Source organism: Chiloscyllium plagiosum, chromosome 11 (assembly GCF_004010195.1).
Source record: "Chiloscyllium plagiosum isolate BGI_BamShark_2017 chromosome 11, ASM401019v2, whole genome shotgun sequence".
NCBI lineage: Eukaryota > Metazoa > Chordata > Chondrichthyes > Orectolobiformes > Hemiscylliidae > Chiloscyllium > Chiloscyllium plagiosum.
Genome location: NC_057720.1, coordinates 51,203,882 through 51,231,486, shown reverse-complemented (window position 1 = coordinate 51,231,486; position 27,605 = coordinate 51,203,882). Strand labels below are relative to the sequence as shown.

Genomic DNA, 27,605 nt, shown 5'->3' with positions numbered 1-27,605 from the left:
TCTTAACATTTTCCGTGGACTTGCAGTACAGTGAGATACTGAGGAGTCCATTCTTGATAGAGATGCATGTGCCCAGGAATGAAACAGATACTAAAGAGTAGTCAATGGTAAGTCTGATGGTGGGATGAAACTTGTTAATATCACTGTGTAGTTGCTTCAGTGACCTCTTGCCATGGGTCCAGAGGAAGAAAATGTCATCAATATATCTGGTGTATAGTATTGGTTGGAGATCCTGTGCAGTAAAGAAGTTGCATTTGCAGATTTCTATTTGCAGATACGTTCTATTTTGTTCAAAAAGCACACAATCTTTAGGCAGTCAGTCCATGTGACATTTTCTAAATTCCCACTTTGGAAATAGAACCAGTCTGACTCAAGATTGGAATACAGACAGACTCTAACCTCAAAACTATAATGCTTTGTCTGAGCTGAGATGTCTTTTTTTTAATAAAACCTTGCAGTTATTTCAGGAATGTGACTTGAAAAAAGTTCTGAGATTTACATATTAATGAATCAAAACCTGCAATCCGTTCTTAGTAATTAAGACTTTCAGCAATGTAGGTTTGTTCAAGACATTGCATCAGTTGTATGGCATTTTAATAATTTACAATAAATTCTGTGTCCTATGATCCTGCCCCACTAGGTACCTGATAAAAGAGCAGCGCTCTGAAAGTTTGTACTTCCAAATAAACCTGCTGGACTATAACCCAATGTTGTGCTATTGGAAGGGAAGAGATAGTCCTGGTGGATGCTAAAGTAACTCCTCATGATTTACTTGGCCCAAAATTAGTTCTTCAAAAAAATGACATTCCATGCTATTGGAGTGGACTCCTGCACTCTCTTTAAAGAGAATTCTGCTAGGCTTCCCAAAACTTCACACTGAGAGGACAAGAGGGGCTACAGATGCAGCATAAGGGATTCTACTGTTTGTGAAAAACACTAACATATTGTTCATTTACATCTCATGCAGTTTTGAGAACTCTTACTGCTCCATTAAAGTCATAAAAAAGTCTCACAATTGATGAGAAAAGATAATTTTTATATCAGTTCCATTAAAGGTAATTAATGGTGAAATTATACTACTGTATTAAAAGGCTGATAGGTAAATATTTTTACTCAAAGTCCAACTTGAAGTTGGTACAGTGAAAACTTCAGATGCCCAAGTCCACAGTTTAAAGTGAGCTTATGCACAACTTACTCCCACTAATATGTCTTTGGAATTATTCTCAATCATGAAATGAGATTGTTTGAATGGTAGATGCAAATGCCCATATCATTGACTCCTACTTTGTTTAAATTAAATGCATCAAGACTGCCAACCAACTGAGTCCACATATCCACAGACAGCAGTTTTAAGTGAGTCTTCCTGTGCAGCTAATAACTTAACAGCTAAAGCAGTCTGTGGGGCTACTTACCATCCTGTACTGAGGATATACATGCTTCATGCTATAGTCGATTCAACAGGCAGAACTGGTGAAATTTTATGGGAAATGTGATGCTGGAAAAACACAACAGGCCAGGCAGCATTCGAGGAGCAGGAGAATCAACATTTCGGGCATAAGCCCTTCTTCAGGAAAGATTCCTGAAGAAGGGTTTATGCCCGAAACGTCGATTCTCCTGCTCCTCGGATGCTGCCTGGTCTGCTGGGTTTTTCCAGCATCACATTTTTCAACTCTGGTCTCCAGCATCTGCAGTCCTCACTTTCTCCAAATTTTATGGGATGTCCCATATGATATCAGTCACACATCCAAAAATTACACTATAGTGGAAGAAACTCCATCAGTGATCCCAGAGACAGAAGAGGATGATAGATTATGTCTGAAATCCCTGACACTCCACTATACTGGACAGAAATTATTCCCGTTGAAAGTTCAGGGTCTTTGTAACTCCTGAACTTAACATGAGAGAAAATTCGAAAAGTCATCACAACAATGAAAGGATTTATTCATATGGGTTAATTTTCTGCTTGAAAACAATGATGTACCTGGTCTTAGTGAGCATAAAATACAGAAGGAATAGGAGAATGAGGAAGAATGTGATTCCAGGGAACACAGAGTATTGGAGGTATGTAAAGAGGCAGCAGATATTTTGTTTCTCATTGTTACTTTTAACTAACATAAATTGAGTAGTATGATCTGGTTCACTTGAAATTCTCAAACAGGTTTAGCGACAGCTTCAACAATAACTTGCATATAGAAAACTAAGTATGCAATTTTCTGCTAGCACGTTCCAAGTTGGACTGACAGTGGTCATGCGGCCTATGGTCCTGATCCTTTACCCATTAGCAAATCAAGCTCTTAAAAATATAATTCTTAAAAGCAAAACAAAATAATGTGCAGTAAGAGTGGAAACATGTATATTACAGTAATTGTAAGACTATTTATACAGAAATGACCATTGAAGAATGAAGAGTCCAAAGGTCTATATAACATATGGGTGGTTTGATAATTCTTCAGAATATTGTGATATTTTAACCTCTTAAAGAGATTTAGATTTCACAACTGGATGTTCTCAACTTGAAGGTGTTTTGTACTCTTGTATCTTGTTAATGTGTTGATTGCTATCCTGATGGTCTTCTATGCCTTCATTATTCATTTGTCAGTGGTTCGTGCACAGAGGAGGACTGTAAGTTCCCTGAGTTGGCTTCTGCTTTATATTTCAATGTTGCTCCATAAGGTGTTGTGACTTTGTAAGATCTAGGCTCAGTGCACACTCTGGATACCTCTGAGGGTAACTATAACATGTATAGAATGTATGACTCTGACTTTCTGCATTACACACTATATTCAAACTCCCTTGCTTTTCAAGAAGGTTGTTGAGCAGCTTTGAGAACCTTTACACATGATGGCTTGGCAGGGTTATCCTAAATTGTCTAACAAGCATAAACTCTGCTGCTGATAGGAAGCACATAGCCAGAGATGTGCCACTTAAATATGACATAGCAATATAAGAACCTTATTTTTTGCCTTGCACATTTTGTTGAGTGCTTTGAGAATGTGAAGCATTCGATGAGATCATTGGACCAGGAATAATTTGTCACAGGGTTTAGACCCCACTGAATTATTAGAATCCCTACAGTGTGGAAACAGGCCATTTGGCACAACAAGTCCACATAATCTTCTAAAGAGTATCCCACCCAAAACCATTCCCTTACCCTATTATTCTACATTTATCCTTGACTAATACACCTAACCTACACATCCCTATGTAGGTTAACCTACACATTGGGTACACATACCCTTGAAAGGTCTGTGCCTACTCTAGCCCATTGTCAGACATGATGTCTGCAAGTGTATTGAATAAATTGAAAGCTACACTCATTGTATCTACCTTGGACATGCTTGTCCTTTTACTTTGTCTGACAATTGGAAATTTCAAGAAGAAATTGGTGATAAGGAGGAAATCATCACCATGTATAGTAAATAAATCTAAATTTAGACAAATGGAATCTCACAAGAGCACAGAATGTTTTTTGTGTGTTTCGATTGTTGGTGCCTCCAGCGTGCCTCTCACAATCTCACTGTTCTCTATGTCACCATTGACCCTAGCCAATACACACCATCCCTTGCCGGGCATTTTGTTTACCATTTCCCTATGTCCTTGGTGTAGCTGTGACAATATATCCTGGTGAAGAGCTTTGCACACAGACATGTTTCCCTTTAAATTCCCTAACTAAGGGCATTGTGGGTTTACCTACAACACATGGACTGCAGTGGGTCAAGTAGGTGGCTCACCATCACCATCTCAAGGGCATCTGAGGACATGCAGTAAATGTTGATGCCCATATCCCACAAGTGAATAAACAAATACACGTCTTGAGATACTTTGTTGATTTCTGTATGGCCAAAAGGATCATATCATGCCGTTCTTCTGGGATAACTTTCCAAACAGTCTTCAGTCATGGATTATTAGCTGCTTCCTCTTAAAGTTAGCTGTATTTGTACTGACTAAAATTCTTTAAATCAACCTTAAGCACATCTTCTACCTCAATGTCCAGACTGTCTACTCTAAATCAACTGAAATTTCTGCATTTTTTCCTGAATTTGGTATTCTTTAGAGTTTGTTCAAGATGATAATCTTGGTACCCTATATATAAAATTAAAATTAGAATCCCTACAGTGTGGAAACAGGCCTTTAGGCCCAACAAGCCCACACCTACACTCCAAAGAGTAGTCAATTCAGATCCATTCCCCTACATATAACCCCTGACTAATGCATCCAACTTACACATCCCTGAACACTGTGGACAATTTAACATGGCCAAGCCACCTAACCTGCACATCTTTTGATTGTGGGAGGATACCGAAGCAAACCCACACAGACACTAGGAGAATGTTTAAACTCCACACAGACAGTTGCCCAAGGCTGGAATCGAACCCAGATTCCTGGCGCTATGAGGCATCAGTACTAACCACTGGGCCACTGTGCCCAGTGACTTTCTAGCAGATATCAAAGTCATATTTCCATACTTTCATGAGAAGTTGTCTAGTGTAAGTATTGCAGTTTCAGTCATCTGCACCAATTTATAATTAATGGTTTCTGATCAGTTTCCATACCAAAGTCTCAGTTATGGAATCCTAACAAGTCTTTCTCCCTCTATGATAAAAATTGGATAGTGTTATGATAGACTTTTGATCCAAATGCAATTGATTTTGGATCTTTCTTGATTTATGCTCCTTACCCTGTGTTGCATTGACATCCAGAATTGTCATAGTACTGAGGAAAATACAGATTTTTGCTGGCACTAATTTGAACAAATCAAGCACACATTAATAATCCTCCATCCTTTCATATCATATTTCATTTCTTAAGAGTTCTGTTAAAAACAACACTTTGTCAACAAAATTTGGTGCATTGAAGTTAAAAGAGCTAATATATCTCTACAGATCATTTTTTGTCATGGGGATAGGGAATTGTCTTACATCTTTGACTTTGTATTTGGACGGATCCAATAACCTGAATAAGCAGATCCAAAAATGTTGATCTGACTTATATTCACCTGCTACTCTTACTGTTGTAAGTGAATCCTTCATGAAGAGTTGTTGTCAGTCGTGAATGCAGATTTCAGTCATGCTCTGTTTATTTCGCCTGTCACCGCAACATCATCAGCAATTCAGACAGATCCAGGATTACTTTCTGTAATTCTGCCCATAAGCTGCTGGAACAGATCCTGACTGACAGATAGACTGAAAGATAGTCTCAGGAAACAGTATCTTGCGAATGGTGTTCTGAAATTAGTAACTTCCTACGATTTGAGGGAGCTAACCATTTACATTTGGTATTCAGCTTGAAGCATTTAGCTCCTGTGAATTTAGTCCTCAGTTCCTCTAATGTTTGAATTTTGTGAATGCATATATTTAAGGGATAGATTTAGACATCTTTGGTTTAAACATACCCTGTTTGTGACAATTCTCTCTGCTTTCTCTCCATAGATGCTGCCAGACCTGTTGTATTTTTCTAGCAATTTCTGGTCTTTGTCCCTGATTGTGCCAATTTTCCTTAGCACACATATAATGGAACAGTGCCAGTCTGTGTGTTGATATGCACAATAAATAATGACCATTACATTCCATATCATCCAGCTCCCGTTGATGTGAACACCTCACTTTCTCTGTGGGGCATTTGATGGAATGACATAATCTCTGAGATGCATTACAGCATCACTTTAAATTCTTCTGCCTAGGTATAATTGCTCTAAATCCTGGACTCATTTAATGCAGGTTTTCTTGGTGTCTTCTGCTGCAATTGGTGATTTTTTAAAAAATCAATTCACAAGATGTGGACATCACTGAAACAGTCATTTATTTCCCATCCCTAATTGCCCAGAGAGCACTTAAAGGTCAACCACAGTGCTGTGGGTCTGGAATCACATGTAGGCTACACTAGGTAAAGATGGCAGTTTCCTTCAATAAAAGCATGAGTGAACCAAACGCTTCTTTTCCTTACAATCAACAATGGTTTCATGGTCATTATTAAACTCTTAATTCCAGAGTTTTATTGAATTCAAATCCCACTATTTGCAATGGCAGAATTCAAAACCAGGTCCCCAGAACATTACCTGAATTGCTGGATTAGTTGCCTAGCAATGATATCATTTTGCCATCACCTCCCTCACAATCTTGTGAATGGTCACAATATTGAGATCCATCCACTGAGATAATCCTGCTATTGCTGGTTGGTTTGTGTCCAGCAGGTTAAATATTTGAGGTTTCTGTGCAGATTTGCCATAGCTATATTTTGTCATCAATGTACCACCATTTGAATGGATGTCCTGTTTAATGTAGTTAATTTTTCTTTGTAGGTTGCCACATTGTCTTCCAAAGATCCAAGCACTTGTCCTGCAGCATTCTGACTCTCAGGACATTTGCACTTGCTCCCATTGTTAACTTTAGGCTTGATGTATTTGCCAATTACTGTCAGGCATTTGATGTTAGTAGTAGCAAAAGCTTCTAACAGTTTGACTTTGCACATACAATGTGCCACGTTCACAAAGTGTAAAATCTGTTCATTTCTATTTGAATGTTCTTCAACTTTGAATCTTCACCCTCACCAGTCTTTCTGCTAACTACATGCCTTTGGGTGCATTTATGAAAGTCTCTGATCCACTCCCTGTTGTCACTGCCAGCATGCTGCAAATGATTTTTGTTTGGTTATCTCTTATTTTAGCCTCTAATTGTATCCTCAGGACTAGATTGCTTGCTTAGATAAGCCCAGCACCTTTCTTGCACGAACCAGAAAACAAAGAACTGCAGATGCTGGCAATCTGAAACAAAAACAAAAATTGCTGAAGAATCTCAGCAGGTCTGGCAGCAACTGTAGAGATTGAAAAAGAGTTAATGTCTGAAGAAGGGTCACTGGACCCGAAATGTTGACTCTGCTTAATCTCCACACGTTGTCAGATCTGCTGAGGTTATCTAGCAGTTTCTTTTCCGATACATGACTTGCAAACATCTTGGAAAGCAGGATAGCTTTGCAGTGGATACAACAGACCACGTTTCCCACACAGCTTGCTTGCTTTCTGCATCCTAGCTACAGCACCAACCTTGCTAACTGCACCTAACGTTTGCAGATGATGTTTTTTTGCTGCAATAGATTCATATTTTCTGCCATCTTTAAGCAATGTGTCAATGTCATAACCTTTCTTTTCTTGAGGTAGTCTTTTTGGAAAGTTTTGTCAGGCATTGAAGCTCTAACCAACTCCATTATTTATTCAGAGAAATCAGCTTCTGAAAATCACAGTGGTTCTTCTTGTCATGGCAACTATTGATAAACTAATCAATTGATTCCTGTAGCTGTTGGCAGTAAGGCACCAGCTCTCGATAATAAATTCTAAAATTTAATTTTACACAAAGCTGATGTTCCAGCATTTTCCATAGCTTAACAGGATAGGTCAGATAGGTCTGAGGTGTTAACTCTGTGGGACGCTTTGTTTTCAAAGGTTATTTTTAATTTTCATGCTTATTTAAGATTTTCTGCAACATCGAAAAAGCTAAATCTTAAAAGCACAGCTTCATCCTTATTTAAAAACCTTATATTTGAACAGGATGTCTGGGGTCTTCCAATTTGTGCTAGGGAATTTGGTAGTCATCATAATGATTATCTTTCTCTTTTGCAAATGTCATTGATGTTCTGCATTTGCTTTGTTTTTAAATCTGCCAGTGTTGTTTCCAATTATAGTTCAAGTCTTTTCCTTGGTACAAATCAAGCACTTACTATTCCTAGCACAATCTTTTCTTTTCTGAGGTTCAGGTTTTGATATGAATGCTACATTGCTCCAAGTCTTGTTTGAGGCCTCCTCCTGTGGTTTTAAAGCTTGCATCACAGACCTTTTTTCTTAAATGAATTGCACCAGGCCTTAAACACCATGTCTTTTATTTATTTGAAAGAAACACAGATTGAAAAGTGTAAAGCCAGTTCATTTGAAAAACACAAAAAACGTTCTTAAACCATTTAGGCCATACCTTGTGGGCAGCACAGTGGCACAGTGGTTAGCACTGTTGCCTCACAGCGCCAGAGACCCGGGTTCATTTCCCGCCTCAGGTGACTGACTGTGTGGAGTTTGCACGTTCTCCCCGTGTCTGCGTGGGTTTCCTCCGGGTGCTCCGGTTTCCTCCCACAGTCCAAAGATGTGCAGGTAAGGTGAATTGGCCATGCTAAATTGCCTGTAGTGTTAAGTGAGGGGTAAATGTAGGGGTAGGGGTGGTTGCGCTTCGGCAGGTCAGTGTGGACTTGTTGGGCCGAAGGGCCTGTTTCCACACTGTAATGTAATCTAATCTTACAGTTGTAGACTATTATTTATGCATGCTTTTTGCTGGACTGCACATGGTAGTTGGTCATGTGTCTTACATCCTTGTTAGCCTATTAGCATGTTAATCTCTTCAAGTGATACAACTCTTAACACAAGCACCATAACAGGAAACACATAAACCAGAACAGTGCCTCTATCTGAACACAGAAGGAGCACAGCATGAAGATGCCCAAGCTCACCAGAGAGGGTCTGCCCATGCCATTTGTTCACAAGTATCTGCAGCACTAGTCAACAATCTGACAGGCACTTCCAGGAGCAGATAAGATCTGTACTGCCCTCAGTAATCATCCCAAATTTAACTTCTAGATTCCAAAGAACCAACACACGTTGGCCCTTGTGCATGCAACATCGTTTTCTTACAAAATTAAATAACAGAACAGATTGCAAGATATACTCAAGCCAAATTCAGTGTATTAACTGAAACATTGTTTGTACTTAATGCAGTTTATAGTTGCGTTAGATATTTTTGCTTCATGAATTCCGTCATGCTATTTGTGGTCGTGGCCTGCTACTGAGGGCTTTCCATGTTCTAAGATGACAATACAGATGTCTGTATGGTCAACTAACAAAATGCAGCAAATACTAAATGCTTGCTTTGCATGACCCATTAGATCTTCATCAGTGTCAGTGGGCACTTTACTGAGGTTGCTGTGTGTTTATTGCTTACAATGAGGAGATCTATATTCATGTCTGTACAGCTTTAGATGGTATGAACAACTGTGACAAATGTCAACAAGCTGCTCATGAATTCCTTAATTTAAATCACAGCTACAAGCAATGCCTCCTCTAAACTGCACCATTAAACAGCAACCTGCAAGTCCCAACTTGCTTTGATTGCTTGCCTACCACTCTTTTGGCAGGTAACTTCTTTCCATGCCAATTAAGGGACACCTCTGTAAAATGCCCAATAAGTGACTGTTTCCCTTGGAGACATATTTGGAATCTGTAAGCTGTCCTCAGTGGTATATTTTCATGTAGTAGCTCTGTTAGCATGACATCTGATGTAGTTATGTTCACCAAAACAATCTGTGTTCCCTTGGGCAGATTCACTACCACCAATTCTTCATATTGATATTTGTCTAAGTTATCGCCTTAATGACACCATGAAGGGAAGGATGCCCATTAAAAGCTAAAATCATAGAATTTTAGAATTTTACAGTACAGGAGGAGACTATTCGACCCATCATGTCTGTACCGGCTCCCAAAACAGATACCCAGCTAGTCCCACTCTCCAGCTTGATCTCCATAGCCCTCTAACTTCATCACTTTCAAAGATACATCCATCTTTCTTTTGAAACTTCCTATGGAATCTGCCTCCAGGATCATTGCTAATAAAGTAGACAAGGTTTCATTATACTACTTCATAGCTGGTTACATGGCATCTGAATTACAGGAGAGTCCAATATAAGGCCTCAGACCAAACTTAACAGTAAATAAACATGACTGTTAGCAACAGAGACATAGCAATTAACTGGAACTGGAACTGGACTAGAACACACTGGTTGACTCTCTTCAAGAACAGTCCTGATGTGTGGAGCTAATGTCATGATGTCAGTTAATCATTTTGGGTTTTGAATGTATTATGCAACATTCACCTCTGTATCCTGCCCCTGTTGATTATAATTATTTGAATAAGAATAGGTAATGAAATTGGACGTATAAGAGATCACTCTCAAAGCCTCAGTTTAATGCAATTTTTGGTAGTCTGAAATGTAATGTGCCTGATTGGCTCTGTGGTACCAAGCAGGTGTCTGTAACACTCCACCAATGCCACATGCCCGTGGAGAAGCAGCTGCACACATTGTTCCTTCAGCAGGTAATTTGCATGGCCCAGTGGAACTCCAGATGGTTTGTTGGATACCAATAGCCAGAGAGCTATGATTGCAGCCAGCAGTCCTGGAGCTGCAAAAGATAAATGAAGAAATTTACCGATCTATCTCTGACCTTTTTCCAGGTTCCATAAAACTACTATGAGGAAACCCCAGGAATTCCTAGCACAGGGACCTTACACAATGTGCCTCTACCAGAGTTTTCCTCTATCCTGTGCGGGAGCAGAGGAAAATCTTAGTACTTGCAGAGTGTAAAGTTATAGGATGCAGTTACAGATGGATTAAGCAGACAAAATGAATCATTTAGTTAATCTGAGAGTGTTTTATTTATTCATGGTGTTTGGCCAGACCAACTGTTATTGCCCAGAACTAATTGCCTTTCAGAAGGTGGTGATGGTGAGGATGCATCCACAGTGCTATTCAGAAAAAAATTTCAGTGCCAATTAAAGAACAGTGATATACACTGTCGTTCTGAGTCAAGGTGGCATGTAGCTTGGAGGGCAAGTTGCAGGTGGAGATGTCTCCATGCACATGCACTCCTGGTCCTGAAACTTCTAGGTGGTAGAGGTTTCAAGTTGAAAGCATGTTGTTCATAAAGCCTTAGTGAGTTCCAACAGTGCATCGTGTAGGTGGTACATACTGTGGACAGATTGAACTTTTATGATGGTGCATGGGGTGTCATTAAGAGGGCTGATTTGAACAGCAGTGTTTTGAATTTTTGTTAAAACTGCACACATTCAAGTACATGGAGAGTATACTATTACACACCTGATTTGTGCCTTGTGGAACATAGAATTTCTAGACTCTAACATGCTGCTAAAGCTATAGCATTTATATGGCTGGTCCCATTGAGTTTCTAGTTTTTAGCACCCCTGCATATTGAGAGAGAGAGTTTCAGAGATGGTAATGCTCTGGCTATTATATTGGATGGTACCAGTAGCATTGCTATTGGTAGTTGAGCGGTCATAGAGTCATAGAGATGTACAGCATGGAAACAGACCCTTCAGTCCAAATCGTCCAAGCAAACCAGATATCCTAACCCAATCTAGTCCTACTTGTCAGTACCTGGCCCATATCCTTCCAAACCCTTCCTATTCATATACCCGTCCAGATGTCTTTTAAATGTTGCAATTATACCAGCCTCCACCACTTCCTTTGGCTGCTCATTCCATACATGTACCACACTCTGTGTGAAAAAGTTGCCCCGTATGCCCCTTTTATATCTTTCCCCTCTCATCCTAAACCTATACCCTCTAGTTCTGGACTCCCACACCCCAGGGAAAAGACTTTGTCTAATTATCCTATCCATGCCCCTCATGATTTTATAAACCTCTATAAGGTCACCCCTCAGCCTCCGACGCTCCAGGGAAAACAGCCCCAGCCTATTCAATCTCTCCCCATAGCTCAAATCCTCCAACCCTGCCAACATCCTTGTAAATCTTTTCTGAACCCTTTCATGTTTCACAACATCTTTCCGATAGAAAGGAGACCAGAATTGCATGCAATATTCCAAAAGTGGCCTAACCAATGTTCTGTACAGCCGCAACATGACCCCCCAACTCCTGTAGTCAATACTCTGACCGATAAAGAAAAGCATACCAAACGCCTTCTTCACTATCCTATCTACGGCGACTCCACTTTCAAGGAGCTATGAACCTGTACTCCAAGGTGTCTTTGTTCAGCAACACTCCCTAGGAACTTACCATTAAGTGTATAAGTCCTGCTAAGGTTTGCTTTCCCAAAATGCAGCACCTCGCATTTATCTAAATTAAACTCCATCTGCCACTTCTCAGCCCATTACCCTATTCCCGATGAAAGGCTTTTGCCAGAAATATCGATTTTCCTGCTCCTCAGATGCTGCCTGACCTCCTGTGCTTTTCCAGCACCACTCTAATCTTGACTCTCCACTCTAATGAATATCCTATTCTAATCTGAGGTAACCTTCTTCGCTGTCCACTCCACCTCCAAGTCGACTGTAAGATTCTTGGTTTTGTAGGCTGATGGAATTTCTTTTCTTCTAGCTCTATTTGATGGTGGTTGGCAACACTCAAATTAAGTGTGTTTTCATATTCTTTACCTGCAGTGTAGTAGTGTTTAATGGCTGTTCCGAAACTCTAATCACTACAGCACACTAGTACACACAATTTTATGTCAGGCCAGTGGTGCACATAGACCAGCAGCTGCAATCAGTTTGTAATCCCTTATTTGTATACGCACAGAAGGGTAGAATGCAAATATGTGATCAGTCAGATTCCTGCTGAGAGGAGGGTGGGCACTCAACTCTAACTATCTCTTCCCTTGTATTCTTTGTGTTAGATGTTTCCTTGACTCTGTACAGGTGTGATAATCCATGGTTACACACAGGACTCTTACAAACTTTGTCTCAGGGGAAGCGATTGTGTAATGGCAATGTCATTGTGGTAATAATCCCGAGACCCAGGTAACGTTTAAGGCTCCCAGGTTTGAATCCCACCTTGGCAGATGATGGAATTTGAATTCAATAAAAATCTGAAAAAGTCAAATGATGGTCAGGAAGCCATTAACAGATGTTGCAACAACACACCCCAGGTTCACTAATGCCATTTAGGAAATGAAAACTGCAAAATGGTCCTCATTTAGGCTGGCCTACATGTGACTCCAGAACCACATCAATGTGGTTGACTCATAACTGGAATAGTCAAAAAATGAATGGGCCTAAAGGACATAATTACTGGACTGGATCTGTATCAGGTGATGAAGGAACCAACACGGGGGAAAAACTGGTTAATCTCAACCTCACCAATCTGCCCGCTCTAAACATATCTCTCCATGACAGAATTTGTAGAAGTTACAACTGCACAGATCTTGTGGAGACAAAATCCTGTCATTACAGTAAAGGTTCCCTCCATCTAGCTGTGTGGCACTGTCACTGTAATAATTGAAATAAATTTTAAACAGATCAAGAAACTGAAAGGTACACATCTATGAGGCACTGTGGGACATTAGAGGCAGCAGAATTGTATTGCAACATAATTTGTAACCTCATGGCCTTCAATATCCTCTACTCTACCATTAAAATTAATCCAAAGAATCAACTTAGGTTCAATGAAAGGTGCAGGAGGGGATGCCAGGAACGGTATCATATATGTCTAAAAATGAGGTGTCAACCTGATAAAAATACAACACAGGACTAGATGGACGACATAAGCATAACCAGCAAGTAATAGACAATGCATCAGGTTTAAGCTCTGACATCCTGCCACATCCAATCATGAGTAGTAGAGGAAAAGTTTATTTCAATTACCACAGAGACAGTGCCAGATGGAGGAAACCTTTACTGTAATGACAGAATATTCCCATCCTCAATGATGGGGGTGTCCAGCATATCAGTGCAAAAGATTGGGCTGAAGGATTTGCAACAAACTTCTGGCGGAAGTGCCAATGGATAATCCATTTCAGCCTCCACTGGAGGTCCACAGCATCATAAATCACATTTTTCACTCTCCAGCCCATTTGATTCAGCTTTGATTGAGGTTTGCAGCCCATCAGGCATACTTCATGGATACACTGGAACACCATCAGCGGAATCCTTGTCCAAACAGTATACCATCCTAACTTGGAAATATCATGAAACGGATGGAGGCACTGGATATTGCAAAGATTATGGCCTTAACAAAAGTCAAGCAATAGTACTGAAGGTGTAAGCTCCGGAACTTTCTGTGGGCCAATCCAAGTTTTTTTAGTATGGTTACGGTCAGGTACGATTTACCTGACAACATAGAAAATTGCTAATTAAGGGGAAGCATTGGCATAGTGATAATGAGACTGAAGTAGCATTCTAGAACTCCAGCCCAATGTTCTGGGATCATGGGTTCAAATCTCACTATGGCAGATGGTGAAATTTGAATTCAGTAAAATCCGAAATAAAGAGGTGGCCCAATGGTGACCATGTTGCCATTGTTAATTGCTATAAAAACACATCTGATTCATGAACTTACTTTAAGGATAGGAAACCTGCCATTCTCACTTGATCTGGTCTACATGCAACTCCAGACCCACAACAATGTGGTTAACTCTGGGCAACCTGTGATGGGCAATAAATGTCTACCTAGCCAGTATACAAAGAGCAAGACAATTCCAACCTAGCCAAGTACTGCCTCATCAGTCTAGACTTGATCATCAGTAAAATGATGAAAATGGTGATCAACAGGGCAATAACCTGGTCACCAATGCCCAGTTTGGTTCCACCAGGGACACTCAGTTCCTGACCTCATTACATCCTTGGTCCAAGCATGGACAAAAGAGCTGAACTCCGGAGGGGAGTTGAGAGTGGCTGTCCTTGACATCAAGACTACAATTGACTAAATGTGAAATCAAGGAGCCCGAGGAGAACTAGAGTCAATGCAACCTGGGGGGAAATTCCCCATTGGTTACAATCAAACCTGGCACATCAGGAAGATGGCTGTAGTTGTTGGAGGTCAGTCACTCAGCTCCAGGTCATCTTTGACAGGGATCTTCAGGGTAGTGTAACAGTGTACATAACAAATAAACATAAAGATAATCATGGAGCTATACATTTATAACACAGGCGGCTATCAATTAACATTTCATGCCATTCTTTTGCTGGACAATCCAAAACTAATCCCACTATGCTTTCTGTCAATGTCCCTGTACCTTCTTCTGCTTCAAATGTATGTTTATTCTTTCTTTAAAAGATGCAATTTCCCTGCCCCAGCTACTCATAATGGCAAAGCATTTCATACTCCAATAACCAATTGCTTGAGGAAACTTTACTGCCTCCTTTCTACTGGGTCTGAACGACAATTTAAAACTGATGTCTTGTCGGTGACTTCCCAAGCAGAAATTATATTCTCCTATACATTCTATCATAAACCTTCAGCATTTTAGAAATATCAATTATGACTTCTCAACCAATGGAATTTGTTGCACTATCTCAGTCTTTTCTTATAACTTTCCTCTGAGTTGAATATAATTTTAACTTATTTTCTACATTGAGCCACCAACAGCTTTTGAATGTTGGCTTAAATATTACTTAGTAGAAATCATCACTACCTCCTTAGGTTTGTATTCCCTGGCTAGGAAACTTATGAGGCTCCGTTCTGCCAGTAGAACAACTACTCAGCCTTGCATGAGACTGGAGACTCTCTCTCTACATGGGGTAATCTGCAGAACTGAGGCAAGCTGCTGGAGCCTGCAAAAACATGCCTGTACCCACTGTGGCACGTCTAATTGAATTGGAGTGGCACCAAGTTGTCGTGCTTGAAATTCACAAAAACCCCAGAGGGGCACTCTCTAGAGCCAACCTGACGTGATAATTGATCCCTACCCAGACTGGTTACCATATGCTTTAGTGAAGTTTTGGATTATCAGAATGCTTCAGAGGGATTGTGTTTAAACTGGTATGAGTTATGTTAAGGTCCTTTAAAGGTCATTAAGGCAAACATATCCCAGGGAAACCAGATGTTCCCATGCATCACTGCTTAATGTGGATGGAAGATCCCATCCCCTCTCCCCACTCACCCCCACTGTGCCCAATTACATTAATTCCATCAGTGCACAAAGATCTGGTTGAAACAAGGCTTAATCGTAATGGATCAGATTCTATCTTTCAGGTTCCTCCCCAGACAGTCACAGTGACCTCAATTTGCCCCATGGTGGCATGATTGTTCTTCGCTAAGGTCTTGAATTACTTGCATGTTTTTCATATCAGAAAACTGGAGACAGAGTGGAACTTAGGTGGATCTTAATGTACCCAATATATCTAGATCTTTGGAGTGATTATCCATTCCAGACACTGACCAAGGATATAACATCTAGACAGCTAATATTGTCTTTGCTGTTGGTGAATCTTAAGGAGAGAGAAAGAAATGATCTAGGTTCCAAGTGTATGCCAGCATTGGGAGGTCAACAAGCTGGTTTGCCTCATAATTTTCCACGTCTCTTTGTTTCTGATGTCAGTAGGACAGGAAAATTCAGCCAAGTGAGATATTTACACAGGTGATAAAGTATTGATTTTGTACCCAGATTATAAAAACTGGACAATTAAGAATCTGTTTTATCCCTTTCTATCTTCATGAAAGGAGGTGTTACTGCTCTTTAGTTCACATGCACAATTCATGTATCTTTGGAGCACTGCAAAATTGTAGTCATAGACTTTGTTATCTCCCCTTTGTGTTCTTTCAACAGGCGAAGGTACATGTCATCAGCGTCCAATGGTGTATCCATCTTGAGATCTACTATTTTCCACAATTGTTTTCTTTTCTATAATTATTTCTAATAAATGTTCCACATTCTACTATCATTAGTAAAAAGTATTATACAAAATATTCATTTAACATGTTAAACTATAGCTTTTCTCCCCAGACAAATTGGGAAATAAGCACTTAGTTTATCACTGTCTCTTCTTGAACATGAAACATGTTGACTATTGACAAAAGGTAATTGAGCTTACCACGGAATTTGCTTTTCTTTCCACAAAGCTTTTGAACATACTTACTATTGCAAAAATTTTCTCCTTTTATTTTGGATTTCCAACATTTGCCATAATTTAATTTCTTATTTAGTATTTCAATGATGCCTTCATTCTCAAGATTTACATTTACCCCTTTATCAGAACTTTTACATTATATATTTAATTCTTGTTTTACTAACCTTGTAAAAGCCCTGGTTTTTCCAGTTATAATAAGTCCTTTTAATTTCGCTGCCAAAAGAGAATCATGGATCCAGACTAACTCTGTTTGACATTGTGTGCTGTGCTGCATGGTACAACAGGCTGTTGAAAACTGGGTCACATAACAGAGTTTCAGAAAGACTGCCTCATTAACTATAGCCTTTAGAGGAAAGCTATTTATTGTAGCTCATCTCTGAGGATAAGAAGCTATTGCAAGCACTGGGTTTGGGAGATGTTGGATGCAATAGTAGGTTATAACACATTTATATTGAGAACCTGAACTTTAATTTAGCTGGGTTTAACTGTGTAAAAGTCAACCATTTCTATTAGCTGAAAAGTGAGCTTGTAAAGAAAGTGAGGTAGCCTAAATATGTATTCATGTAAATGTGGGTCTATATCACAAAATAAGCCATTATTCAACATTCTATTCAAATTTTGAATAGAGATATCCCCTTGCCAAAAATAAAGTTAGAAACAAAATAAACTAGAAAAAGGAAGCAATAGTTAATTTTTTTGTATAAATAATTCCTTAAGTCTTATTTCAAATCAAAATATACACACAGGATGTAAACTTTACTTTTACTCTAAGCATAAATGACATTTTAACTTATTAACCTGGAAATTTAAAATTGGTAATACTGACAGATGCCAAACATTCAATACTAGCTGTCTGATGTGCTGGTTCTGGTACATATTTTACAAGTTTACCATTCCTGATACCTTACAGAATTTGCCACCTTTACCAAAGAGTTGTTTAAGGTCACCAATCCTCCTTCGTATTTGCTTTGTCTCGGGCTTATCAAGTGATTAGTGTTAAAAGGTATACCAACATATAATATCTACAAAAGAGGCATTATTCTTAGATAACAAGAATTAATGCATTATTGCAAATATATGCTACATTTGGTGAGGCAAAATTACTAGGAACTCAAGGAGCTGGTACAAACATATCTGCTCCGTTCGAAAACTGGAGTAGAACTCGTTATCTCTAGACAAAGGTTTGTGTGACATCAGTAGAATGGATGGAGCCAATGTGACATGAATGTTAATTTCTTTCAGCGCTACTACTTGAGACAACATATTCACTCGTCCCTCCACTGCCATTTTTCCAATAGTTCACCGATTGTACAATCATGAATGTAACTTTATTACATTTATTACTACACCATCTGTGCCTAAGGCTCGATCTTCACAACTGCAGACAGTCTGGATATTTTCTACCTTTTTTCCAGAATTTGGAAATTGTTTGGAGTAGGTGTTTTGCTTGAGGACTGTTGGTCCTGGTTTTAAACAATCATTTCTTCACAGGAGTTAACTTCTCTCGCCGACATTTTGTATACATTGATGTTGATCCATTGCTTGATCTAGTTACAGTCTTGATGGTCCAAAAGGCCCTTTCTGTACTGTCTGATTCTACGGACCTTTAATCTCCCAGATGGCCTTCCTGGAAAGTAGCTGTTCTATTGAAATAAGGACTTTCTCCTTTATGGTATCCTGGATTTCTAGATCAAGCAATTGCTTTCTAATTAAAAGAGTTGTCTTTTTGTTTGCATATCATAGATGTTTAGATCATCCCTTTAATATATCAAATATGGATATACCTCACATGGAAGTCATTATCTTCCTCGTGTTATTGATTAGACTGGACAGCTTCAGTTACTCTTGTGGATGTTTGACTAGTGAAGTTAATCTTTTCCAGATTCAATTGTGTTATTGAAAGATTGCTAATCACTCAGTACTATATCTCACTGGAATTGACTGCTGTTTTTGAGGAACAGAGGACTGAACATTACCACCAATCTTGTGAAATCAGTGATTTCCTCTATGTTTACAATGTTGAATAACTCCCTGATGTCAACATAAGTGATCCATTAATTGCTTCATCCTTTTGTGATCTAACACGAGTTTGGGAAGCTCAGTGAAGATTTCTACTATTTCCCCCATGACTGGTTGGTCAACAATAGCTTTCATTTAGTGTCCATTCCTTACACATTGCTAATTTAGAATAGATAAATTTTAAAACAATGTGCGCAAGGAGAAGTGAAAATTATTTTAGAATTTACTAGCTATTTTTGAATTCTGTTTCAGCTTTTCTAACAGCTCGATGCAGCAAAGTAAATGATGGGGAGAAACCCTGGGAGGTAAGTGGCAAAATAATTAAGGAGACATGAAATGTATTCTGTGCATAAGGTGCAGAATGGTGAAGCATCGAAATCTCCGCTTTGGTGGCAAGAAAAATAGAAGCATTTCCGCATGTGCTGGATACAAGCATTGTTGCTCCATCTGGAGCTCCAGGGCTACTTCTTTGAAATGCAGCATGCCTGACAGGAGCTGACAGTAGATTTAACACTGTGTGCAGGAACTGTGATCAGAAGCTGCAAAGGTATAATTACCCCAGCACCATTTAGCAGGCAGCTGGCATAAGCATGCATGCTGCCCATCATTTTAATTCACATATAGAGCGCAGGAGACTGAGGGGGAGCCTGATTGAGGTGTACAAAGTTATGAAGGGCATAGATAGCTGAGATTAAGGAGAAAAGTTTCCCTTTAATAGGGGGCTCGTTAATCAGGGGTCACGGTTTTAAGGGAAGGAGCAGGAAGATTGGAGGGGAACTGGGGAAAAACCTGCACCCAGAGGGTAGCGGGTATCTGCAACTCACTGCCTAAAAGGGTGGTAGAGGTAGGAACCCTTGAGACAATTTAGAAGAATTTAGATGAGCTCTTAAATGTTATAGCATTCAAATTGTGGGCCAAGGAGATAGAATAGATTGATGCTTGGTTACTGCCACAGAAAGGCCATTTATCTGTGCTAAAAAAAAGCTCCATGATTCTGTAATGGGTGTATGGTGTTATTATTTTCCAGGTATACAAAATGTTTGTTTTTAAAATGATGGGTGTACAAAATGTTTGTTTTTAATCACTTGATTCTGTTACAATTTTTTGGAATTTCTATGAATTTCTTTTAGTTATTTACGAGAATTATTTTGTCCTTATTTCTAACGGCATGTAATGATTTGTGTAAATTCTAAATGAATCAAATACTGAACTCACAGGAAAGGTGACTGTAAATGAGGCACTTCCAATACTTTGGCAGACTAGGAAAAGCTGATTAAAGAAGAACTTTCAATATACAAGCTTTTGTAGGAAATCAAGGAATGTCATAACATCTAAATGAAGAGTTTAATGATGTTGGAAAGTCAAGCTAAAATTAATGAAGGGAATTGACTTTGAAGCAGCTCAATCACAGTATTTTAATGAGATGAGATACAAGAAGCTAGGTCAGAGAGATAAGCAGTAAGAAAACCAAATTACTGTGCCTGACTTTGAATCAGACCCTGCCTTCTCTATGTGGCAGTAAGTACATAAACCTGGCTATCCAATTTCTGTGTAAACACAGATTCAGTTGTAGGTCTCTGTCACTCGCTTAAAGGTCGCTTGTACCCAACCCATATAATAGGGAAATACAGTACACTGTAGTAACAAAGTTTTTTTTTGATTACTTACAGTATGGAAACAGGCCCTTCGGCCCAACAAGTCCACACTGACCCGCCACCCACCCAGACCCATTCCCCTACATTTACCCCTTCACCTACCACTACAGGCAATTTAGCATGGCCAATTCACCTAACCTGCACATTTTTGGACTGTGGGAGGAAACCGGAGCACCCAGAGGAAACCCATGCAGACACGGGGAGAATGCACAAACTCCACACAGAGAGTCACCTGAGGAGGGAAATGACCCCGGGTCTCTGGCGCTGTGAGGCAGCAGTGCTAACCACTGTGCCACCATGCCGCCCATTCTTTTATCTCCTTTACCAATTTTCATCTCCATTCTCTTCCATAGGTATCAATTACAACATCATCTATTATGCTGCGAACATATCTCAGATGAGACATTGATATGCTGGTCAACATTCTCAATTGTTTTTTAAACTAAATTTCAACAATATTGTTACACAGCTCCGCAATGCTAATGAATGATTGCATCTGTGATTATCAGGCAAATAGCCATCCTTATCAATCATGTGTGCCATGGAATGTCCATACAAGTAAGTTAAAGCAACAAAGACTCTGTCTGTATTTGCTCTAGATATTCAGTGATTAGAGGCAGAGAGTGATAGAGTATGGAGAAAGGCCCTTGGGGTCATCAAATCCATGCTCCTCACCTCACATCTATCTATTCTAAATGAATTTTCCACTAATTTACGATACAATTTGCCAACTTGCCCTGGATCCTTTGGAGTCTTAGTTTCTTAACCAGTCAGCCATGCAAGACCTCACCAATGTAAAGGAGACAGCAATTGTAAGCATCAAAGAGTTGACTATATTGAAAGAGGTACAAGTAAAATGCTGCCTCACTCTTCATTTTAAATTATGCTTCTTTGTTCTAAATTCCCCAACCAAGGGAAACATCTTATCTTCATCCACCATTTCCTCTAAGCTGCATGGTGGTGCACCACAGTTTGCGCATGGTGTTCAGTGTGCCAGCAAAAGTCACAACATTGAATTCTGATTTTGGAAATCATTACTGTGCATGAACCTTGAAGGTCTACACAGAAGAAGAAAAGTAGCAGAAATACTGCCTGCATCTACCCTGTCTATTCCTTTAATTGTTGCAGTACTCCCGAGCCCCAATCTTCCAACGTCAGAATGACCAATTATTCCTACTTTCTGTTTTCTGTATATTAACCAAGCCTTAATCCATGCCATTACATCAATTCCTGTAGGACGCTTTAAATTTCCCAACTAAACCTCCTGTTGGAGACCTTAGCAAAAGCATTCTGAAAATTCAAATATATCACATCCATTGACTCACCTTTATTAATTTTGTCAGTTCAAAAAAATTCAACAAGTCTGTCAAGCATGATTCTCCATTTGCACCATTAGGCCACCTATGTACATTCAGATCACTTGTGTCCACGTGTTCATTGTCACTTACATTATCATTTTCTCCACTACAGATATAATGTCTGCAGTTCTCTGTTTACCCTTGCTCCTTTCTTAAATAGTAGAGTTATTTTTCCAAGCTTTCAATCTGCAGGAATGATTCTTGAATCTGGAATTTTGGAAGATGATTATTAATGCGTTCACTTTCTCTGTCAACAACTTCTTGAACACTCTGGTTCAGACCCATCAGTTCTCCAGTACAGTGTTGTTATTAATGCTCAATTCTTCCAACTGCTTGTTCTCCCTAGTCACTTGGAACTTCAATTCTGGGAGATATCTTGTACCTTCCTTTGTGAAAATAGGCACAAAATAATAATTTAACTTCTCCGGCATTTCTTTGTTCCCCTCATAAATTCTCTTGACTCTGCTTTTAACAGACCCACTTGCTTTAGGGAATTGTTTCCTTTTTATGGCTGCAGAGGTTTTTACAGTCCAGTTAAATGCATTTTGCTAGATTGCTTTTGTGTTCTACTTTTCCTTTCTTTATTACTTTCTTGATCCTCCTTTTCTGTACTCTGAAACTTCCCAATCCTTAGATTATTACAATTTCAGTCACTTCTTAATTTTTTAAAGTATCTTATACATTCCTTAACTCCCTTTTGTTAGCCACGGTTGATGCTTTTTTGAGTTTTTGCTGCTTAAATGAATGTATAATTGTTGTAAGCCAGGTAATAGTTCATTAAATATTGTCCATTCTGTATGTACAGTCATGCCTTTTAATACATTTTCGCAATTCAGCTCAGCCAACTTGTGCCTTGTGCTTTCATAATCTTCCTTAATCAAATTTACCACCCTTGCTTCAGATTGAGTTATCTAATTTTCAAGCAGAATATAAAATTCAATTATAGTTGTCACTCATCCTAAAATATGATTTGGAGATGCCGGTGTTGGACTGGGGTGAACAAAGTCAAAGATCACACAACACCAGGTTATAGTCCAACAGGTTTATTTGGAATCCCTAGCTCTTGGAGCGCCGCTTCTCCACCTGATGAAGGACCAACACTCGGAATACTAGTACATCCACATAAACCTGTTGGACTATAACCCGGTATTGTGTGATTTTTAATTTTGTACAACCTAAAATAGCATGTCTCTCATCAGCTTTTCAATATGCTGCTCTACAACACCATTCTAAAGATACTCCAGAACCTCATCCTCCTCATCTTTAATGCTCAGTTGGTTTACCTAGACAATGTGCAGAATGAAGTCACCCATGAATACCGTGTTGCACATGTTATTACCTTCTCTCATTTCCTGATGTATATCTTTCCCCATGCTACCACAACTATTCAGCAGTATATAAATAAAACCAACCAAAGTCTTCTGACACTTGCTACTTCTTAGTTCCACCCAAACAGGTTCCACACATTGTTTCTCCAATCTGTGGTCCTCCATTAATAGTGTACTGGTCACATCTTGTATTATTAGGGCAACTCCATCTCCTTTTCGTTCTTATCTATCCTTCTTAAAAAAAGCAAATATCTTTCAATATTCTGATCTGCACCCTGATTTCAATGGAGCCATGGTTCTATTATGGCACTTTGTGCTTTTAGATCATTTATCTTTTTGCAAACACAATGTACAGACAAGCAAAGTGCCCTTAAAACTTTTTTTTTGACATCATTCCACATTGGAGGCATATTCAATGTTCGGCTATGTTTTGTCTGCTTTCCAGTCTCCCTTGCAGCTTATCTACCTCCTACTTCCAGCTTAACTCGCTTCCTGTTCGAGTTGCCCTTCTGGTTCCCACCCCGCTGAAAAGCTTGATCAAACCAACCCCAAGCATTAGCAAACCTTCCTGTGAGGATATCAGTCCCAATCATGCAAAGAGATAGTCACTCTAGCTTGTACAGGACCCCTTGCCCTGGAATGGGTCCTGATGTCTCAGATATCTGATGCTCTCCCTCTAATTTTCCGTGTTCAATCGATCAAACCTCATATTATTATGCTTACCGGTAAGTGAGGTCTTATTTTTAATTTCCTTCCTAACTCCCCAAACTCTGCTTTCAGAACCTTTTATCTCTTCCTGCCTAAATCATTGATTCCAACGAGGACCAAGGTTTCTGGCTGGTCCCACACTTCTGGAAGAATGCCCTGCTGCTACTCTGATATCTTGACCCTGGCATCAGGGAGGCAACAGGGAGTCTTGTTTCATTCCACGGGAACACCTATTTGATGTCCTGGTATGAAATCCTTCATTGTTATTGTCATAATTGGGACAGAGAATGTAACGAGTAAAGCTAAAAGAAAGGGAAGGACTGGGAGTGGGTTTACAATCTGAAGGTGTTGAACTCAATGTCACGTCCAGTGGAACCATCTGTTCTTTTGAGTTTGGCAGTTGGACACACCATTTTTCTGCTATTCTCACATTCCGATCACTTAATCTGCACTATAATTACCCTTTCTCCTCCAGCACTCCACCCCAACACTGTTGCATAAATGCTGCCCCCTCTACACTTCACGTCAGCTCTGATGAAGAGTCATCCAGATTCGAAATGGTAGCTCTTTCTCTCCACGGATGCTACTTGACCTGCTGTGATTTCTGGCACTTTTTTTGTTTTCAGTACTATTTCAGTATGATAATGACAGCTACTTAGTAAAGTGGTAAGGTACCTAGGTAAAAACAAACAATAAATCTCAACCAGGCAATTACCTCATATAGACACATTTACCTAATGCATACCCTCAGTCATCAGTAATAGAATCATCAATACTGCCATCAAATGACAGTGACTAACCAATATCCTGCTCACTGACAATTAGGGTGCAACATAATGCCATTTCCCATACCAATTTGTGGTAGAAGGAGGCATTTTGTCAGGCCGGAGGGTGATGGGTGGGGATCCCACCACTACACTGCCTCTGCCTTGATTATGATTATGGAGGGAAGTCTTGTGGATGGCCTTTCTCACACTACCATCACCAATTCAGAACCTTTAGTGCCCAACTAATGCCTATTTAAGGGCCTCCTTCTTCCACTATTGATACCAACAGGCATTACTCCACATGTACCAATGGTTTAAAACACTGCTAGCAAGCCCAGGAAAGTGACTGTACTTGCATAATATATCTCAAACAGATTTTACCTTAAAATATTAAGAAAACAATTATTTTTAAAAACTGATGATTTGGAGGTGCCAACGTTGGACTGGGGTGTACAAAATTAAAAATCACGCAACATCAGGTTATAGTCCAACAGGTTTATTTGGATGTACTACCTGATGAAGGAGCAGTGCTCAAAAAGCTAGTGCTTTCAAATAAACCTGTTGGACTATAACATGGTGTTGTGTGATTTGTAAAACTGAAACAGAAAAGAGAATTAGCAGCTGAGCAGAGGCAAAGGTCTAGGAATCACATTCCTGACTTCACACCAAGGCAAAGAAAAAATCACAAACAACAGGCAGATGATTCATTGAAGTGGAAAACCTAAACAGCACCCTCAACAATCCCAGGTGACAGCAGCCATCACCACCCAATGCCAGTCTTGAGCAAGGAAGAGCTGCAACCCTGTCATTGGTCAGCAACCCCCAGCAAACAGACTTGGCTGGTAATCCTTGATCCAGTGAAGACCATAGAACATAGAACATAGAACATAGAAGAATACAGCGCAGTACAGGCCCTTTGGCCCTCGATGTTGCGCCGATCCAAGCCCACCTAACCTACACGAGACCACTATCCTCCATATGCCTATCCAATGCCCGCTTAAATGCCCATAAAGAGGGAGAGTCCACCACTGCTACTGGCAAGGCATTCCATGAACTTACGACTCGCTGAGTGAAGAACCTACCCCAACTTCAGTCCTATATCTACCCCCCCCACCTTAATTTATAGCTATGCCCTCTTGTAATACCCGACTCCATACGCGGGAAAAGGTTCACACTGTCAACCCTATCTAACCCCCTAATCATCTTGTACACCTCAATCAAGTCACCCCTAAACCTTCTTTTCTCTAATGAAAACAGCCCCAAGTGTCTCAGTCTTTCCTCATACGATCTTCCTTCCATACCAGGCAACATCCTGGTAAACCTCCTCTGCACCCGTTCCAGTGCCTCCACATCCTTCCTATAGTATGGCAACCAAAACTGCACACAATATTCCAGATGCGGCCGCACCAGAGTCTTATACAACTGCATCATGACCTCAGGACTCCGGAACTCAATTCCTCTACCAATAAAAGCCAGAAAGTTATGTTAAGTACCTGATTGGCATTTAATGTAGTGGGCCTTTCCTAAAAGTATGCTCACTGTTCGTGAGTCATAGGCAAGACATTAAATTCATCGGAGTTCTGCCAGGGCCACTTAAATCTAGACTTCATCCTTAATCCAAGCATGAACAATGGAGCTAAATATAAGAGAAAGTATGATATAGTTGCAGTCAGCATCAAAATAGCCTTTGGCTGGCCATGATACCAAGAATCACTATCAATGCCAAGGTCGACGCAATGAAGGAAAGGGTGTACAACAGTTGGAAGTATACCTGATACAAGGAATATGGACAGGATTTTTGCAGGTCACTGAATACAGCCACAGGACGTAATGTTTGGAGGTATCTTCAGCCCAACTGTTTTCAGTTGTTTTGTCACTGATCATTTATGAGTTCCCCATAATAATTGGCTGCTTTATTTTGTTTGGTTCAAAGAAGGAAACTTTACTTGAATACTTAGTCATACAGTTTTTAAAATCATTGAAAGACGCAGTTTAGCCCAATATGCCAATATCAGCCATCAGGTATCTAGGTACTCTAGTCCCATTTTCCAGTATTTGGCTTATAGCCTCTTGTGTTGTGGCATTTCAAGTGTTCATCAATGAATTTCTTAAATGTTGTGATGGTTAACATATCCGCCACACTTTCAGGCAGTGAGTTCCCCATATGTAAACATCCTCCAGGTGAAAAAAATCTTTCTTAAATCCCCTCTTAAAAATCTTGCTACTTTCCTTAAATTTATACTACCTGGTTATTAACCCACAACTAATTGGAAATGATTATTTCTCTCTGCCTTTATAATGCCCCTCATAATTTTATATACCTCAATCAGGTCCCATCTCAGATTTCCATGCTCCAAGGAAAACAAACCCAGACTATCTCGTTTCTTCATAGCTGAAAAACACCAGCCCAGTCAACATTCTGGTGAATTTCCCCGTACCCTCTCTACAACAGTCCCATAAATCTTTATATTGAATAACTTTTGTAAAGTTAAATTGTTTTCTTCTAAAGAACACGAAATATTGTGACTGAAAACGTTTTGGAGAAATGTATTAGAATAAGTTACTTGGGTCAGTTGTTGCTCACCATTGATATAACATTTTTATTACTATCATTCACACTTGTCTTACAAATAAATTGTCCCTTTCTTTGGCATGTGATTTGTTCTAATAAAAATGAAACTTTTCATCCTCCCATTGTACTTATCTTATCACAACTTGCCACACTTTGTGTGGTAGGTGATTCAGCAATCTAAGTGAGTGTAGAAGAAACCCTGCTCAATATAAATATTCACTGTCTTATTATATTTCAACATGTCTTGAATTCTGTAAAGTTACCTTTAGTTTCATCATTGAGTCCTGGCAGAGTTTATCTCCCCTTGCAGCTGAAACCTCATCCACACCAATTAGTTTTGCCCTATACCGGAATCCATCTCCTTTAAACCGTTTTATCAGACCAGCTTCACTCCGATCCTGACCTGGAAGTTAAAAGAAACAAATCAGAAGGGTTGCAAGTCAACTTTTTTTGGTGAATATGCTATCAACTGAGCAGCACACGTGTCTTGTAAATGCAAATGAATCCCCTCAGAACTATTCCATAACATCGTTCATTATACTGCATCTTGAATGTATAAAAGGATATCCCAATGTAG

At 39.6% G+C, this 27,605-nt stretch overlaps 1 protein-coding gene across 8 annotated transcripts in view; it reads right to left on the bottom strand.

The window, feature by feature from the left end:
• The window catches only part of dab1a (DAB adaptor protein 1a), a 687,756-nt gene that overhangs the window by 118,593 nt on the left and 541,558 nt on the right, over positions 1-27,605 (bottom strand). For all 8 annotated transcript variants that reach the window (XM_043699305.1, XM_043699300.1, XM_043699303.1 and 5 more), the window contains one exon: positions 27,292-27,431. In XM_043699305.1, the coding sequence (XP_043555240.1) occupies positions 27,292-27,431 (140 nt within the window). The remainder of the gene's footprint in view (positions 1-27,291; positions 27,432-27,605) is intronic.